Source organism: Betta splendens, chromosome 3 (genome assembly GCF_900634795.4).
Source record: "Betta splendens chromosome 3, fBetSpl5.4, whole genome shotgun sequence".
Classification (NCBI taxonomy): domain Eukaryota; kingdom Metazoa; phylum Chordata; class Actinopteri; order Anabantiformes; family Osphronemidae; genus Betta; species Betta splendens.
Window position 1 is genome coordinate 16,692,668 of NC_040883.2, and position 19,311 is coordinate 16,711,978.

General features: G+C 38.9%; 1 protein-coding gene across 1 annotated transcript; it reads left to right on the plus strand.

Moving 5' to 3' along the window:
• Positions 1 to 35: 35 nt before the first annotated feature.
• kif18a (kinesin family member 18A) lies at positions 36 to 17,351 on the plus strand. Its single transcript, XM_029144651.3, has 18 exons — positions 36 to 188; positions 569 to 912; positions 1,085 to 1,242; positions 1,448 to 1,552; positions 1,836 to 1,946; positions 2,172 to 2,369; positions 4,573 to 4,749; positions 4,854 to 4,928; positions 5,019 to 5,122; positions 7,848 to 8,010; positions 8,372 to 8,536; positions 9,428 to 9,549; positions 9,659 to 9,948; positions 10,995 to 11,051; positions 14,390 to 14,756; positions 15,958 to 16,050; positions 16,192 to 16,289; positions 16,719 to 17,351. Exons 2-18 carry the CDS (start codon positions 597 to 599, stop codon positions 16,853 to 16,855), a joined length of 2,736 nt encoding a protein of 911 aa, XP_029000484.1. The 5' UTR covers positions 36 to 188; positions 569 to 596; the 3' UTR covers positions 16,856 to 17,351.
• Positions 17,352 to 19,311: the final 1,960 nt, after the last annotated feature.

Genomic DNA, 19,311 nt, shown 5'->3' on the forward strand with positions numbered 1-19,311 from the left:
CGAAAAAATTCCAACCAATCAGCTGCAACAAAGGAAGAGGGCTTGTTTTTGAAAATATTGGCGCTCGTCGTGCTTGCTATTGCGATAGGCGATATTTTCGATTTTTGCTTTATAAAACGAGACTCTCAATTCGTACCAGAGGACGACAGCGCTACGATGAAATAAAAGCTAGCTATTACTCACAAAAGGTAACATAAGATTGTTTATAATGCAACCGACGTGGTGAGATCAGTGTTAACCGTTGGTGGGTTTAATGCTAACGTTAGTTTGCGCTAGCTAGCAGTTGATCACCGTCACAGTTACCTCACGTTGCATTGTGGTCGTAAAATGTCGTTTTTGTAGTCTTTAGCAGGTTTGTATTGTGAAATAGCTTGTTAATTGTCAATATTAAAAAAACAAAACGCTTTACTAACAACAACATATCTACTATTTTATTAATCTTCATTATGTTTCTGTCATTATGTATAATTTATTCACCATCTTACTAAAAGGATTATCACAGTCACCAAGAACACCATTTAATCACCATCTCGCTGAAACTGTATTTAATTTTGTTGTTGTCTCGCAGGAACACCTGTGTCACCAGAGGAACCACAATGGCAAGTGACGTGTGCAGCCATGTAAAGGTCGTTGTTCGAGTGAGGCCACCCAACGACAGTGAAAAATGTGAAAACTGTCGAAATGTGGTCCAGGTTGTGGATAACCACATGCTCATCTTTGACCCCAAAGAAGAAGCAGCACCCTGTTTTGGGTCGCAAAGGGTGAAGAACAGAAACATCAACAAAAAAGCTAACAAGGACCTTAAGTTTGTTTTTGATCATGTCTTTGGGGAAGACTCTACCCAAGTTGATATTTTTGAAAATACAACCAAAGGAGTCTTGGATGGTGTGATGAACGGATTCAACTGCACAGGTAACAAATACATAGGTATAAGCTCAACAGGTTGCACAATTCTAAAATAGCAACTATTTGGAAACAATTGTGTACTTAAAGGTTTACAATATCAGCTTTCACAGGCAAAAAGACAAAAAATTAATAATATTATGTTATTAAAGTATTATACTAAGCCTTCTTTCAATTGCAGTCTTTGCCTATGGTGCTACCAGTGCAGGCAAGACACATACTATGCTAGGGTCACAGAATGACCCCGGGGTCATGTATCGCACCATGAAAGAGCTGTTCAAACGCATGGATGATGCCAAGGAGGAGAAGGAGTTTGCTGTTGCTTTTTCATATCTTGAGGTAAATACTTTGTTTTTAGTTGTTTGCGTGTCATTTTTGCTTTAAGGTAGTAATAATAATAATAATAATAGTACAATTGACCCCTTTTTTAAGGCATTTTAGAAACTTTGAAGTGGAAATTTATGTATTTATTTATTTTACTGTCTTTTATTTTACATTTGCTGTAGGTGCATTTTGACTTTTTTTGTTCTTCTTTTGTTTACAGGTTTACAATGAACAGATCAGAGACTTGTTGGCTAATGCAGGCCCTCTTGCAGTACGAGAGGATGGTTCTAAAGGAGTGGTTGTTCAGGGCCTCACATTGCATCAGGTTAGTAGCAGCGTGTAGCATCACAGCTATTTTTTTGGATTTTCTTTGATTGATTATTTTTGTTCATAATGTTTGTAATGCAAAGTTTTTAATTGATGATACACTATGGATAACATGCATTATTAATATCAATAACAATAATAAGAATGTAGGAGTAGTAAGAGTAAATGAGGTGTCTTGATAGCACCAATATTTTAAATTAAAAAAACATAAAAAATGTAAGGATACATGTATATGTGTGAGCATATACATGCGTGTTATCCACGTTTTTGTTTCATTACAGCCAAAATCTGCAGAGCACATTCTTGATGCTTTAGATGCCGGCAATCGAAACAGGACGCAGCACCCTACTGATATGAATGCCACCTCCTCCCGATCCCATGCTGTGTTTCAGGTATTCAAACATTGTAGCATGATTGAAATTTGAAATTTTTTTGATGAAATTTGTGCAAGTGATGATAAAAGTTAATTAACAAATATAGACACCGAAGTTATGTAATAACACTTCAAATGGAAAGAAGTTTCGGGTTTTTAAATGAAAATGTTAAATGTCGTATCTTTTATATACATATAACTGACTGGGACTACATTGGCATTCTGTTTTATTCTTTTTCTGTAGATATATTTAAGACAGCAGGACAAAACCGCCAGCCTCAATCCCAACGTCTGTGTTGCCAAAATGAGCCTGATTGATTTGGCAGGCTCTGAGAGAGCCAGTGCAACCAATGCCAAAGGGGCACGGTTGCGGGAAGGTGCTAACATTAATCGCTCACTGCTTGCCCTAGGAAATGTCATCAATGCTCTTGCAGACCCAAAGGTGAGTCTATACTACTGCATATATTAAATATGAAAATGCAGCATTAGGCCTGTTTAATCTTTGCACTATACTCTAATCTAGTCACAATACGTATAAGGGATATATGAGTTATGTATTAGCAAGGTTTAGAAGTAAGTGTTGCAAATACACATCCTTTTCCTAAACTTGGTTAAGAGAGTTCTTGTGCAGGACTAAGTTTCTAGAAATTGGCCTTTTTAAATTATTAACACGTTTTTGAGTTACACGAGTTTGCTGCCTCGCACATGTGGCACAAAAAAGCTGTACATTTAAATTAGTGACCTTTTCCCTTTTCTTATTGTCAATGCTTCCCTACCTTTAAAAATGTAGTTCATTCACATGTGTGTTATGTATTGTGTTGGTATTGTTCAGTCTTGTTGTCTGCAAATCGTGTGTGTGTGTGTGTGTGTGCGCGCGTGCGTGCGTGCGCGCGCGCGTGTGTGTGCGTGTGGTCCTTTTTTTCAATCAAGTGGATTATTGTGAGATTGTTATGGTTATAGTTAGCTGCTAACTTTTATTTGAAGCTGAGTCTGGGAACTGGGGAGTCAACTGACTATGGGTATTATTTCATTCCAGTTGCATACATTAACCTGTCAAGCAGTCTTCTCATTTTACACACCAGTCTCAAGGGGCGATGTGCAAGCAGGCCACATGCCTTTAGGAAGTGCTTTGCAAGTGTACCACAGCCATGTTGAAATAAATTCTTCTTCAACGTGTTACTTCATTCTTGGGTTAAAACGCTGTTATTGTGTGGACATTGTCCATGTAGTATTATGCCTTACCCACCCAAGTGTTGCCACTTGTGGATTGTAGAAGAGTTTGATCTTCTAGGCCGCCCACTACTAATCCTCACTCCTTCCCCACCCTGTCCCCATGGTTATGGTGCTCCAGTGTTTACTACTGGCAGACAAGATATTCATGTTGTGAGGCCATTGTTTACAGAAAAGAATGTCCCCACTTGTGTCTAGGCTGAAGTGAGAAGAATGTCTGCTAGTTGTATTTGAGCTGTTCAGTATGTCATCTTGCTGCTATGCTGCACAGAGGTTTTTGTTGTGGGTTGTTTGCCTTAGGCGATGTCCAAACTAATGCACATACGTTTTTCTGCTGCACGTTAGTCCACACAAAGCAGGCACTTCTCATACATGAAGATGGGACTTGAAACTGTTGCAAGGAGGGAGGTTAAGGGGTGTGACATATGGGAGTTCCAGTCTTTTTAAAGGTCATGAACGGAGATATGGAGAAAGTGGGGTTTCTTCTATGACCATTAAAGAGGCACCTGTCTGGTTCTTTGATTCTGTATTTAAGTAATAAACATACAAAACATACTAATAACATGTTGACTTTTAGGGAAATAACCAAATATCTTTTTCTGACATAAGCCATAGTTTGAATCCAGATGTAGGCTCAGGAGTTTTCCAAGGAGAATCCCAAAAGAAATGACTTTATGCTCCTCTGTAAATTCATTTTAATGTGACTTTCTCAATGTCTACGAGATTGTGACTTGCCTGAGCAGCTGTAGTTTGTCTATAGCCCTTATTACTGACTGAGCTGCTTTCACAGGCCAGTTGCAGAAAAATTCCAAGCAAATGTGTTGTATAGACGTCCCTGATGGATTTAACTATAAAATGAACATTCCATGCTGAATTTTGTTTGGTTTATTTTTATTGCTGGTTTGACGTGTTTAGCATCACAATTCACATTTCCAATTGTCTGTGAATCAAAGCATTAAGGTGCCTTTTTTAGATTTGAGTCTTGTTTGACAGACATAGTGATGTCCTACACTTGTTTTTTCCTTCCACAAACTGCTTTGATACATACTGTTCTTTGAGTTTGGCTTGAAGCGCAAAATCTTTGTAAATGGCCAACAAATTTTCTTGTCTTGATCAATTCAGTCCATGATTTTCTTGTTTCTTTTTACTGGACTGTGCCAGCGCCGACTGGTGACTGCTGGCATATGCAGTGAAATATTCTGAGACCGGCACAAATTTCAACATTGTGAGAAATCTCATATGAATAACGTGATCTATGAAAGTGACCCAGCTCTGATATGGAAAGGAAACCTATTTGGTTTGTTTACATTTACATGAAAAGTGTCAAAGAGGACCTTTAACACATAAATGTAACTGAACCTAAACAACTACATGCTACCTTTTGTGGGTTAATTTTAACTCTTTGTTTGTTTTAGAGTAAGAAAGCTCATATACCATACAGGGACAGCAAGCTGACGCGGATCCTTAAAGACTCGCTGGGAGGCAACTGCAGGACTGTTATGATTGCCAATATTAGCCCCTCTTCTAAGTCATATGATGATACCCACAACACACTGAAATACGCCAACAGGGCCAAGGAGATTAAGTCCTCGGTTAGTATTACAGCGATTACATTGTATTGTGATTCCAATTTTAATACATTCACTGACATACCTAAACATCCTTTTTATGAACTTCTTTACTCTTTTCTGCTCAGCTGAAGAGTAATGTTGTTAGCCTGGACAGCCACATTGGCCAGTATGCAGTCATATGTGAGAAGCAACGGCAAGAGGTAACGTGAAGTAGAATCTTCTCTAAAGTTTAGATACTTGTACCTTGTTTGACTGTCATGCCAGGTCACTGTTCTGTTGCTTTTCTAAAGATTCTACAGCTGAAGCAGAAGCTAAAAGAGTATGAAGAGAAGAACATTGTGCCTGGGGTTGGTTCTAATGGGATCTCTACCCAAAAACAAGCAGAGTTTAAAAGGTAAGAATATCAGTAATTTATGTTTTCTTTACATCATGATGAACTAATTTCTCCATTATCTTAATCTCCTTTTCTTCGTAAAAACATAATCCCAGCTCTCACTGGGGGAGAAGCAGGGAACATGCTGGTCCATGACAGGACCACACCTAAAAATAATGCCTGGAAAATATGTACCTGTAGAGTGTGTGGGTACTCTGCCCTCCCCTTTTTACATGTACACTAACCCACCCAGAAGTTCAGATGTAGCTTTCAATCACAAGCCACATGTTCAAGGTGTGGTGCACCAGCAAAATTGCGAAAACAGAAGCAAAGTGAGGACAAAAAGCTCCTCCGTGCTTTGGCTGGTAGCACACAGTGTCAACATGGAAGTCATTAGTTGAATCGTAGCTTGTTTGTGCTGCCTTGCACTGACAACCCAGTGTATTCGTTCTTGATAGCTGACCCACTCAGACTGTTCTGACCACAAACAGTGCGAACTGATGATTCAGAGGCACTGCTGTGAAATTGATAATAAAAGCTTTGAAGCAGTTGACATATTCTGTGTAGGACAGCTCGGATCACTTGGATTAACTGGGTGCCTGCGTACACGTGTTTAACAGCTTGTTTGTTTTGGTTCCATGATATGTGCTCAAACCTCCTGGGAAAAGGGCTACTTCCTAGAAAACAGTATGTCTTCAGTGTTGACCTCGTGCTCTACAAGTGGATATAACATTAAAGTCCAATAACTCACACGAATTACAGATATTTAAATTTTTTGTGATTTGTTTATTAATTTGATCTGTGAGGAAGAGAAGAAAATTAATAATTTCCTTCTCTCTCTCTCCACAACTGGTAGCATATGCAGTTTTACTGACAAAGTCTGTGTTACTTTATTTTCTGTTCCTGTGAGGAAAGCAGGTCCTTTTAAAAAAATATTTATGTTGAGGTATGTGTCTTATAATGTGGTTTGGAATTGAAATTGCAGCGTTGCGCTAACACCTAAATAAGTAAGTGAGCTCTGCAGCATACCAATATTATTATACCCACCCATCCTGGACTTTTCTCTACATTTACTCCTGAACTATATGGAAGAGTAGAAAGCTGGAATATTGGTGACTTATTTCAGGGTGGTTAAAGCATTATTGTTAGTTAAGAAAAGGCAGGTCTCAAAAGTATTTAATCTATTCATAGATTTTATTTATTCTAGTTTAACTATACGTTATAATTCAAACCATTATGAAAGTACATCCTACTACAATTGTGCTGTGAGGAACAAAGTTTAGAATAAATGCTATGGAAATGTACTCCAAATGCTATTCTTCTTTCAGATGCCTATTATGGGAATATGTGTCATATATTTACAAGATACTAATATGGTGTTTTTGTATTTGCTACATTCAGAAGCCACTCACTTTTCTTCATTTATTTCTTTCACATCCGTTGTTTTCTTATTCACAAACAGAATTTTCGAACCACTTTTGTTCTTTGGGGAATATATAAACATTTAGTTAACATAAACCAGACTGAGTGCGTACCATCCAGTCGGCTTTAAGTCATACAGTGGCATCTGTCGGGGTATTTGGGTTGAGGGCGGGGTACACGGAAAAGCTGAATGAATCTCACTCCCACACATTTCATTCACTGGCATCAGAATTCACAACTCGCACAGTGAGAGGCTCTGAATAGAGGCTGCACGCGTCTCACGCTATTAAAAATTCAGCAGTCTAGCAAGGCCATGACGTCTCCTACGTCACTGGAGTTACATTGAAGAGTGCAGTCACATTTCAGCGACAGCTCTCCAGTCTTATTTACCTGCATGGCTCTCGTGTCTCTCCACCCGCTTTAGTGCAGCACAGCCACCTCCATTCTGTTCCAGGAATACAGATGTCATACTGTACATCATGCAGCTAAGAATATCTTTCCGGCGCAGTCCAAACTAAATCGGCGTCGAGTGGTGGAGAGATAGATAATAACAGAAGGTTAAAAGCTTAATCTTAAAAACTGGCTGAGACATTATCATGTGTCAAAACATGTGACACTTTATCAAAGAAATACTTAAAATAATAAATCGGTATCATTTTACATTGTTATTGTTATCTGTATTACTGCTTTTTAAAATATCTTTAAAATGGTTTAACTGTGTTGATAAATGCCTCCTGACCTTTCCGGAATGTGGTAAATACTCGAACAAGCTGCGTTGTAAGAGCTCTTGGCACCGCAATAAATTAAATTTGGTCCTTACATGTGGCAAAGCAGCTTCTAATCACATCTGGCTTGAATCCCTGTGGTGATGCTGATGTTTTATTGAATTGCATTTTACTAAAAGGTGTTTCTAATATTCTGTCTGCATCATGCATGTGAGCCAGAAAGGGCACAACAACAACAACAACAAATCATTTTGGCATAATAGAATAGCCAGAGATGAATTGAGTATTACTGAGTTACACCTTTTACAAATACACTTTATTTTTAAAGCCAAGGTAAATATATATAGTTGGATGTCCTTGCTTTATTGTGAAGGGCCATTTAATCTAGCCATAATAAAATGATTTTCTCCTCGCTGTTTTGTTAAATTCCACAAAAGTTGGATCACAACAGTTTATTGTTAGATGTAATTAAACAGGTCAGGTGGTTTATAGAGCATTGGTCTCGCTCAATAAGTCTGACATGGTACAGGTAAAGCTTCTAATATTTGTTTCATCGGTCTTCTCTCGCTCACTAACACTCCCTCTCTGTGTCTCTATAGGATCTCGGAATCTCTGCAGCAAATCTTCTCAAGCCGGGCCCAAATCAGGAGAGAACAGCTGGATCTGGAGAGACAACTGAAGGAGAATGAGCTGCGCCAGCGCTATAGCGAGGAGGACAACCTGCAGGTCCAATATTTTTGTGCCAAGGAAAAGACTGAGAAGGTAGCTGATGCTTACGCTGCGATCCACAGATTCCATCATCCCCGCAGAAAAACAGCTGCTGAGTCATCATTTCACTTCTCTGTTCTCTATAGTTGTCTTAGCATCTCATTTACTCCCCTACAGGACAGGGTCACTGCTCCCCAGGTCCTGGCCTTGCTCTGCCAGTTGGCTCCCAGTGTTTTATTAAAGAAATCCTCTGTTTTAGAATTGAATTCTATACAATTTATTTCCCTTATATCCTAACATTCAATCTGCATGTTACTTTGGGGCCTTTTGGGAGCTTTAAGTATTGTTATGCACACACCACATGTACTGTTAATAGCGTGTAAATAACCATTTTTGCTGTTGTTTCATTTATTAGGCCACTTGCAAGCATGAGCGCAAGCTTGCCAGCTTACGCGCCCAGAGGCAACACATTTGCAAACGTTTGAAGGAGGCAGAAGCTAGTTTTCAGGACAATGATGGCTGGCTTCACCGTGTGGAAAACGAGATGAAGTTGCTCAAGTCAAATGGTCAGACCTGTGAAGTAAGTAATTCATTCACCATTTTCACAAACTGTATATTGTTTGATTTAAAAACTTAAAATTGCATTTCTTCCTTTTTTTTAAAAGCATGTACATGTTATGTGAAATTCAATTATTATTGCTAGTGGTTTTCCCTTTTTCGACCCAGCGCACCATGAGTTTTTGATAATGGGACACTTTTTTTGTCATACTTCAAACTATACCAGCCGAGACAACAATGACTCAGACTGTATTAATACATAAGTTGTAGACATGATGAAATAGGTTTGTAGTTTGAGCTCATGTAAAGAGGTACATTAGCATAGTCGATATGAAGGAAAAACTTTACAATGTGGGTTACATCGTTCAAAACTCATAGCTTGGTGTTTTTTGTTTGTTTATTTTGGAAGGTAGGCTGTGTCTCCACTGGTGTCGTGACTGTCTTTGTTTTCTTCCCATCTGTTCTCCCAGTAATTAGAACCGTGCTCATTTTATTTCTCCAGCTCACTTGTGCATCACTGAAGAGAATAAATCAATACCCTTTACTCATCCCTCACACAGCAGCCAGTTACCTAAAACCATGTCCATGTTATTTTTTTTCTTCTTTATCCTTTCTTCCAGGAACTGACCCAGAACTATGACGCACCCACCGGTCAAATGTTCTCTCTGCTGTTGTTTCGTAGTTTCTTTACGTCAGAGGTCTTTTTTTTCCCCTCCCCTCCCTCACTCTGGGCAGCTTTTCTGATGAAACATGGATGAAAACAGAACTTTGCATGTTATCTTCAGTGTCCCATCACCAGACACATTTACTTTCTTCTTATTCCGCCCATCACAGTTTGAATTCATTAAAATGATGCATTAAAAGCTGGTGTGATGATTTGTGGTTGCCGGCCTAACTTCTCTCCCTTTTTCAGGTGTTGGAGAAGGATCTGCATCGGCACAGACTGGAACTGCATTTAAATGATCTCAAACAACACATCAAGCAAATGATGGAGCTCACCACGCTCCAGGATCAGGAGAACAAGCGCATGCAGAAGTGGGTTGAGCGTCGAACCCCCAGCCCTGAGCAGTGCAGCTCAGCGAACTGCAGAAACACATGGTCCTCCCTCACCAACATCTAATTATGTCTTTTTGTTGCCTTCCAGAATGGTGGACATCTTGTTGCCAGCTTATAGCCGGCAGTTCTCTGCCATGCGTGGGGCTGGGCTCGTCACAGCAGCAGATGAGATGGAGAACCATGAGGTGGAACACCTTGTGTTGAGGGAGAGAGGTGTGGTCTGGGCAGACCAGGAAGGGGTGGAGCAGCAGCTGAAAGGTGAAAGGGTTGGAATGGAATCACAGGAGATCAATCTTGGAGAAAAGGTTGTGCCCCGTGGTGAGCTGGCGCCTGTCCTGTCCTTCTCACATTTGCTGTACCACCAGAGTAGCCCCTGCAGTAAGTCGTGCTTTTATTATCCTCAATCATATAGTTTGTTGGTCTGTTTTTGTGCATATTTAGATGTGTTTGTTTTCTAAAAAAAGTTCTAAATCTATTTAGATATTATCTATATTTTATTAATAAAACATTTCAATGTGAACATTTATGGGAAAAGAGATTTTCCCTACTTCCAGTACATTCAAAGTTTTTTATGATTTAGTTTTCTTATGTACTGAAGTTGAATTTAGCCATCAGAAGATGTGCCGCAACACTGATCAAACTCAATAAAAAAATTTAGCTCTTAAATTCATTTGCTATAAATATTGAGTTGTTATTTGTCAATAATACTTTTAAGTCCATGTTAATTCATGCCAGTTCAGAAGTTACTTTTCAGTATTTTTTCCCGGTTTCTGTAATGTGATAGGGCTCATATAAGGAATAAATGTAAAATGCTTAACTGCTGCTTACAGCCATGTAAAAATCTTCATCTGGTGTCCTGTAAAGTGTTTCCGTAGACCCCAGTATTTTCTCCTAGTCCAGCTCTAGTATGTATGGTGGGACCCATGAGACACCAGTTCATTTTTAACTGTCATCTCTGCATGACCTAGCAACACCAGCCCCTCATGACATATAAGCCAGGACAGACAGCGGAGCATGAACCAGAGCTGTCCAGCAGTACTCAATTACTGTGATGGTGTCTATCATTTGTCAAAGGGTGAACCTTGCATCTGCCCATCTGTTACACTGATAACTTACTTCAGTTTGTATTACATTTAGTATTTCTTAAAAGGTTTAAGAGTTTAATTTGACTTATTTTTTTATAGTAGCCAAATTATTTAATAAAAACTGTTTCTTTTTACTATTGGTGTAATAGCTTTGCAGTAATTGCTCTTTATTTAAGTGTTGCATTATTGTGTTATCTGGCTGCAGGCCAGCAAATGTGAAAATGTAACCCCTTTTTTTAATGCTAACATTAATTTATGGGTAAATAAACCATATAACAGGAGCAGCAGATCTGTGTGTTGCTACAACTGTAACAACGTTGCTTATTCATCAATATTCAGGTGCAGAGAAACCCAGAACCAAATCATCGCTGTGCAAATTTGCTTCATCACCAGGAGGTAAACCTACTGTCCCCCCACCTCACCCTGCACGTTTCATGAAGCTCTCCTACCACTCAGTCATTCTCCTTGTCATCTTTCACTCAGTCCAGTTACACAAACACACTTCAAGGAGCAGAGCTAACATTTTGTTGAAGTAGACCACACTGATCATAAAGTTGCTTCTAATCTGCTGTATAAATTTGAAGCTGTTCTGCATAAGACCATTTTCACTTCACAATGTTGCATTTTATTTGCTGAACGTGTTTTTAGCATTTTAGCGAAAAATGACTTGCTCAGAGTAGTAAAATACGCAATAAAGATCAGACATGTAATATAATTTGATTTATAGTTGTGCTGCAGACATTTTGGCTCGGCCAAAATGTAATAATGAAATGATGCAAGTACTCACAACCAGTTTTATAGAGAAAAAAAGGTACATGGTCAGCCTTTGGGGAAATGTAACACAAAAACCTTTGTGAAATATTGCCGTTCAAATTGGCGATAATGATATTTACTGCAGGTGGTCTACAATTCATTGAAACACATTGTGGGAAATGTAACTTTTGTAGAAAATGCTTCTGCCAGATGACGGGAGTTTCATGAGTAAAAATGAAATATGAAAGCACTGGGGAGATTATCACCACTGCTATTAAATTTTCCAGCAAGCTATTATAATAACTGAACTCAAATAGAGTATTTATTTTTTTTGTAAAATGAAAAGCCCCTTTCTGTTTTGGTCAGAACAGTTGTTTTATGTATCTTTTGATTGTTTTTTTTTCCATTCTGTGATTTCTTTTATTTGCTCATAGTTTTTGCTTTTTTGCCAAAACAGCGAGCCACATGTGTCAGCACCTGTAAAAGCTCTAACTTATTCCTGTAGTAAAGTTAAATATTTTGACAAAGACCAAACTTACTACCTTAAATTGGTTCAACGTTGTATTTCACACACACTTGAAAAAGCTGAGGAAAAAAATACACTCATTTTTAAATGAATTCATATTAACCCTGTAACTGAAAATAAAAAGTAACCTGCAACCATCTGTGAAATAGGACTAGATGCTGGAACTCAAGTAAAAATCTGCATTCAACAGTTTGGGTCTCGGCTGTAAAGCATTAATGCTAAATTCACCAAAAGCAGATTTATGTAAATATTATCAATAATGTGTTGGCATTTTACGTCACAAACATAAAACATTGAATGATTAATGGTAACAGCCTGATCTTGCCGCACCTTGTAAAATAATTTATTGTCTAGGTCAGCATCACAATTTAGTGCAGTGCACTTGCAAACCCTTTGAGGATTAACAGTGAATTACCAAATATTATAATCTGTATAAGTCATTGGTATTCATTCATAACTCTGTGCTTCCTCTCAATTATGCATTCACTAATTTAAATTTAAAAACCCCAAACTCATCCTGTCTACATATATTAAATTATATGTATAATTGTACATACACACACCTAATGTACAATATGAATATATACAATACATACAACTTCATGCAGCCTATCAGCTGTATATAGTTGGTAAACCGTTGATGAATTTAACATGTATTTAGCATTCAGCACAGTCATTTTTATAAATGCTGCTTTTTATTTGGCATTCAGACAAAGTGCTCTGATCTCATCCTGACACTGTTTGTCAGTCCCCTACTGCTTTCTCAGCTCTTAATGGTAGTCACTGCAGCATGTTATGAGAAATAGCTCCACCCTGCAGTTTGAAAAGCCAATCGAATTTCACAGGTTCTAGAGAGGGCTGCGGTTTGAAAGAGATTTAACTCTTCGTGGGCTGCTTAATAGAAAGAAACCACACACAAGTCACCAGTTTGGTGGAGCTTTTCTGCATTCTACGATTTAACGTGGATTATATCACATCCCCTTGTGCTTTTATTAACAGCTTCAACCTTTTTCTCACAGATACGTGTCCCTGCATCATAATACCATTCGGTATATGCACTGTTCTGTCTGAATTCCACTTCATTCTTCTGTTCCTTTTTGCTTCGATGTCCATTAGTCTGCCCCCCCCTCCATTCTATCTTTCTGTCCCTCCTACCTCGGAATGTTTTTCCTCTGTCTGTCTAGCGTCTAACCTTCCCAATCCCTCCTGAGCTCCATTCATGAAAATGCAGATCCACAGCAGGACAGGAAAAAACGTCAACAGACGTAAACTCCCCTGCTCCACCAACCAGAAAAGGCGCACTATAAAAAACAGGCAGCAGCAACCAGGCGACCCTAATTCAGTGCAGCCTCTACCAGAAATAGCAACTCATGCATGTATTAATCCCCTACAAGCCAAAAATATGTGATTGAAGGAACTCTGCTGCCATTTATTGCTAGGGACAACTACAGAAAGGGGATATTTATCACCATATGACTCTCATTTGCTAAATCGTGCTTTTGATATTTAGGGTAATGGCAGTCGTCTCCTTCATGTTCTGCACTTTAGGTGCTGGTATTTTCTTTCCTTTATATTTGCACCCATGCATGTGTATATATTACGCATATTACTCATTGATATATTTTATAAAGTGTTGTATTATAGAAGTATGGGATATTATACATGAGTGGTTTTATTTCAAAAGCAGAGGCCACATGGTTTGGATAATCTAGCTGACATGAGCTTGACTTCTACACTGAAATTCAGTTTTTTGGAGGAAAGTTGAGCCACCGCTCCGCTCTGACATGTCCTCTGTTATTTAGGTTTATGTGAGCAAAGAGGGCACTGTAATGTGTAATTGCCTTGTGCCATGCATAATATCTGCAACGCTACTTATCACAGTCTGATGTAACTTAGGGGAATGATCCATCTCATTTCTCTGTTATGACATTTTTTAAATTGCACTGTTTAGCCTAAGGCTGGCACTTCACTGCTTATGTCTGATTACTGATTGAGTGCAGAGGACAGCATCGTTTGGGGACTGACATGTTTACTGCCCTGCTTACCTTATAAAGTGCTTTCATTTTCTTTTGCTTTGAGTGCTTAGTAGTAAACAAAGCCCTGCTAATGCCTTATAAGTACGGCTTGTAGCTGATCCTGATATCTATATATTTTGACATTCAATACAATCAAAGTCTCATCTGTAGTATGCCAATATTTGTTTTTATAATACAAACTTTATTCTTATGCCTAAACAGTTACTCCTTAACATTTTTAGTTTTGAATCCTTTGTCTTAAAACCATAATGGTCTTCAATATGATTTCCTTCTAACTTTAAATAATGACAGAATCACTTTTGATAGAAGCTGATGTTGCCTTTTATTTGTTGTCATATTAGCTAAGCTCTGATTGTTGTTTATATTTAAAATTGTACTTTAAATCTGTGTCATTTATTGATTTATTTTGTTGTCGATAGGCAGAGGAAAGCACACCAATGTGAAACAACAACCACTTCCCAGAATGCCCATACGGAGGAACCTGTCTGCGTCACTGCCACCACAAAGCCCCCAGACCAACGCTGAGACCCAAGTCTTTGAGGAGGGCCTGTTTCCAATCCAGTACACGCCAGAACCTGCACAAAAAAACATTCAGGCCGCGTCACTGAGCTCCTCCGCTGTGGATCCCAACATGACCTTTGAGGTTGTGGACGTCGACGATCCAGTGACGAGTAATGAGACCATCATAATAAGCAGCGACACTCCATGTCAAGCATCAACATCCAGAGACGTCCTAGTTCTCCAGCCACCCAAAGCGAACGAGGGGAACCAGATCTCTCATAAAAGGTGAAACAAATTCTCTCTCAAATTGGTACAGCAATAAAGAATCCCTAATTTTTACAGTACTGAAACACTGTATTTTACATTCTTGACCTTCTGTTAGCCAGGAACCTTCCAGCAATTGAGGGTTTGGAAGCATTTTCAGCAAACCCCACTTTAATAACCTGTATGACACAGAAGATGTCAAGTGGAATATGACAGACATCTGACTGTTCTTGACATGTGCTTGAATCTTTTCCCTTCTTGGGCTTCTTCATGTACCGCACTAGTTTAAAATTTAATATTTCTTAAATTAGTGGCGTTAAAAGTGTTAAAAATATAGATCTTAAAAAAATAACCCTCTGGCTGCTATAAATTTCAAACTGAAGTATTGTGTGTAAAAGGCACTCTGTCCTGATGGTAACTAAACCATTCAAAAGTGGTAAATCCCTCAAAACCTATTCAAAACAAGACAGAGGCTAGAATGCAAATAGTATAAGTATTCTCGCCAGCAGCATGTTTCCAGACTGGAACATTGGGCCAAGAGCTTAAGTCCACTGAGCTGAGCAGCGTCTTGGTGTCTTCAACTGGAAATGAGAAATGAAATGGGAAACGCTTAATACTGCAACTATAGCAGCAGGAGGGATTGTATATGTTTTATTTGAGGAAAAATATGACTGTTCTAGGGAAGTGGATTTAGAATTTTGAGAAACTCGATGCTTCACAATGCAAAGAGTGAGAAAACTATCCAGTTGGTCATTTTCAGGTAGATACCTGACTTATGGACAGTGAGGAGGGTTAATTAACTAGGTTGTGATTTAGCCTAGTAGATTTCCAAACCTGTGGTCACGTCTTGTTGTTAGGCACCACCAGCAGTCACTCACTCAGTCACATGATGATTCTCAAATGACCTTGTGAAGGATTATGTGCTTGGGTGTAGTTTACTGGTTACTGGCGACTTCTTGTCAATTATGTGCTCATGGATAATGTAAAGATGCCATTATCAGGATGATGCGGTCTCACTGACCGAAACTTATTTGCAAAACAAAATTCCTCAATAAGGGGAAATTAACCAGCAAATATTAAAAGTGGGGATGCACATACACATGGTTTTTCATCAGTTAAGTTGGGTTTTTTTGTGTGTGATTTTTAGAATGCGGATGAGAAGGTTCCTTGTTTACGTGTCCTAACAGCTGATATGGTGGTAACATGAACGTTTGGTCTTTAGACAACAGATCCTATCTCTACAAGAGTTGAGACGAGCCAACCCGACCTACATGGACATGACGTCTGCCGCACAAGGAAAACGGAAATTCAACCGGTAATGTACCTCCGTCATTGTCTCTCTCATGTACATCATCTTGTTTTTTTGTTTACTGCCAAGTGAAAAAACATTTTAATGTTTCTGGCCACTTGATCCTGGAATAAAGGATTTTCTCCCTTTTCTTCTTTGCTGTTTTAGCATCAAAGAAGAGTTAACGCACGGTGTCTCTGCACCAAAGCGTATAAGGAAGGACCTCTCGGTGGGTCAGAAGCCACTCAGGGTGCTTCGGTTGGCTGGTAAGTGTTCCCAAAGAAGACGCATACAGTAAACACTAATGGTACAACGACACTACGAGAAAAGGTCTTAAGATAAAGCAAACTTTTTTGATCCTTGAAGGGAACAGTCTTTAGTATTACAGTTTACACCATCTGTTATACATCACAGATCATCTAAGGGAAGCTTAGATGATAAAATTCCTGATAGCTCCATAAACTGCATCAACTGAATTTATTGTTACATCCACATCGCTTCATTATTTTCAGTAAATTATTAACACGCTGTTAACTAATTCTCAGTCGATGGCTGATGAATGTAGTTCAGAAACCATTTTGTCCTGGAACTAATGACGTCAGATGATTAAAAAACGAATGTAAGATGCTTGTTATTAATAGCGGAGCAACAGGCGCTTTAATTCTGGATTTTATTCCATGTTCTGTGTGCGTCAGGTTCAGAGGAGAACAGGCCCCAGAGAGTTGTGCGGAGCATTTCTGAAGGAAATCTCAGTCTCCTCAACCCTCAGAAATCCAAGTCCATCTTCTATAAAACATCCCAACAGTTCAAGAGAGTGACTAAGCGACTGTGACATCCTCAGATCACCTTCATCATCCTCTCTAGACTGTTTCATCGTGCACTCCTTTCTCATTTATGTTTAAACTGTCACATATTTCCTAGACCACTTAAAGTTTTTATGTATTTTTCCAACAAGTTCTTTGATGTAAGTTGCATAATTCTTTATTCTTGTAAATCCAACCTCTCCGAAGTAACATTTTACTTGAATGTATATAAACTCTGTATAGTAATTTGAGTATAGTACATAGCAGTGAGGACTGTTATAGTGTAAAATACTAATTTGATCATGTCTGATTCTACCCTCATTTGTTGTGTTTAAAAACACTTGTTTGCGATGACTGGAAGAAACGTGTAAATGTTGTGTTGTATGACTGGTCTGGTTGGCACCCACAGCAGCTGAAGGTAGCAACTGAAACTGTTTGACTTTGCAAAAAAGAAAAGGTTCTTTTTTGATTTTAAGCTTTCTCTTGTTCAGGTAGATTTTTCATAATAAAACTACTTCTAAACTGTTTTGTCTCTGTACTGTATATTATGAAAATGAAACATTTCTGTTTTTCTAATGCACATAGAAAATGTTTTATTCAGTATCCTAATATTTATAAAAGTATTGGATGAAAAATCAAACAATTTCATGTTTGTGAGAAAACTGGTTGGAAAAAAGATGTAGTTACTGTAAATCTGCACCTCATTAGTTACCGCTGCGTCCGCAAGGTTCTACAAACATATTACAAACAATAATTTATTGGTGTAAAACACAAAAGTAGCTGTGACCAAATGAGGGTGGGCACACATCAACAGATTGACATCTTTGTTGAATGTCTAGCTGTCCTGTTTGTCTCACCCTTGTGCAGGTTGGCTATAATTACCTGGTCTAAGCTACTTTGTTCTCCTATTTACAGAGTCAGGAATGAATGAATTCACATTATCTATTTCATTGTTGAGGGCTCATTTTGTGGACAGCTGGAGGAATGTGAGGAGAATTAAATGTTTTAATTAGAATAAAGGCTGTATCAGTAATACATATGCACTAATAATAGCTAAATGTAATAGATGAATAATTGATGAGAGTGAATTACTCTTGAAAGAACTTGGAGATTCCTCAAACCTCCAGCCTCAATTATTATAGTGAGATGAATGATTGACAGGCCAGTTTGTAGAATGACAATCCAGGTGCACGACATAATAAGTGTTGTAATAGTTTCCACTTCGTGCCTCACATCCATTCACAAATCATGACCACACTGACGCTGAACATCAGATGCCACGCACAAAAAAGGCTGGAAACCACTGTTAAATGCCTCGTTTGAATCGTATCCCAGCTTCCCTGCGTTGCATTTTTAGCCCGATCAAATGCGACGAAGGTACTGTGTGAGCTTTTATTAGAATCCAACACTAAAAACAAACGTCAAAAAAACACCTCCTGGATTTGTGACGAGGGTGGGACCTCATTGCTCTGTCTGGAGAGAACTAGACTTGTCACTTTGAATTCAGTCTTGCAACTTTCAGTGGCAGAGCGTTCGGTGTGATCTTTATTTTTAGCTCAGGAGCTCAATGCATATATCAGCACTGTACTGCGCAAGCACTGACACCCTCTTATGCTCTCATTCACAAGAATCTCTTCATTGTGTGTGAGAGAGAGAGAGTGTGTGCGCACACGGGGAGGCAGGTCTTGGCTAAAGTTTATTAACTTTCTCTTAGCCAATGGGGCGCCTTGTGCGTTTTTCCTGCTGACCAATGGGACAGATTGAGAGGTTGGAGGTGGGTGTTGCTTAGCAACTGCAGGTAGAATCTCAGATCATGTCGGACCCATTGTTTTATCTTGCCTCCCTGAGAGACATTACATGCTATGTGTTGTGATTTGTTAGGGAAAAAAACACCTCTGTGCAAATGCGTCACAAAGTTGTTAACTCTATTTTTGTATCGTTAAACAAAGATCACATGATTTCAGCGGCATTTCACCCCCAGGACGGAGCACTTTTAATTGATTGTCAGTATGTTACTACATCTGCTGTCTTATTTTCATCGCTAATTCACAGGCACGCGTAGAAGGACGTTTAGATTTCACAGTTTCAGCTTTAGAGCGAGAGCTGAACCGAACCTCCTGCTCAGTTAGAGAAGTTTGGATGCAAACACGCAAAGCAGTGATTTTCCATGGCGATCAAACATTCGCAGCTGATCTGAAGCATGTCCAGCATTTGACCTCTCACCCCTCTACATAGCTTCACACCAGAACATAAATGCAAATCCTATTTTTGCAGTAGGTCTAAATAAAGCGGCGTGTTTATTAAAACATCCCTTTATATAAATAGGGCCAGGAAGAGATCAACGGATCATCACATCCAAACATGAGCATATGACGCCTCCTGTGACACATCTGACGTCACAGCTGTGAACTTTTCATCCCGGGTAATTACATGACCTCACATCTTAAAGCTGTATGTCCCACTGGATTCACTCATGCAGCCCAAC

Bases quoted from the DNA above. Each gene is read 5' to 3' on its own strand.
- kif18a (XM_029144651.3), top strand. From the start codon at position 597: ATGGCAAGTGACGTGTGCAGCCATGTAAAGGTCGTTGTTCGAGTGAGG. The intron at 8,537-9,427 runs GTAAGTAATTCA...TCCCTTTTTCAG, and splicing joins CAAATGGTCAGACCTGTGAA to GTGTTGGAGAAGGATCTGCA. The intron at 9,550-9,658 runs GTGGGTTGAGCG...GTTGCCTTCCAG, and splicing joins GAGAACAAGCGCATGCAGAA to AATGGTGGACATCTTGTTGC.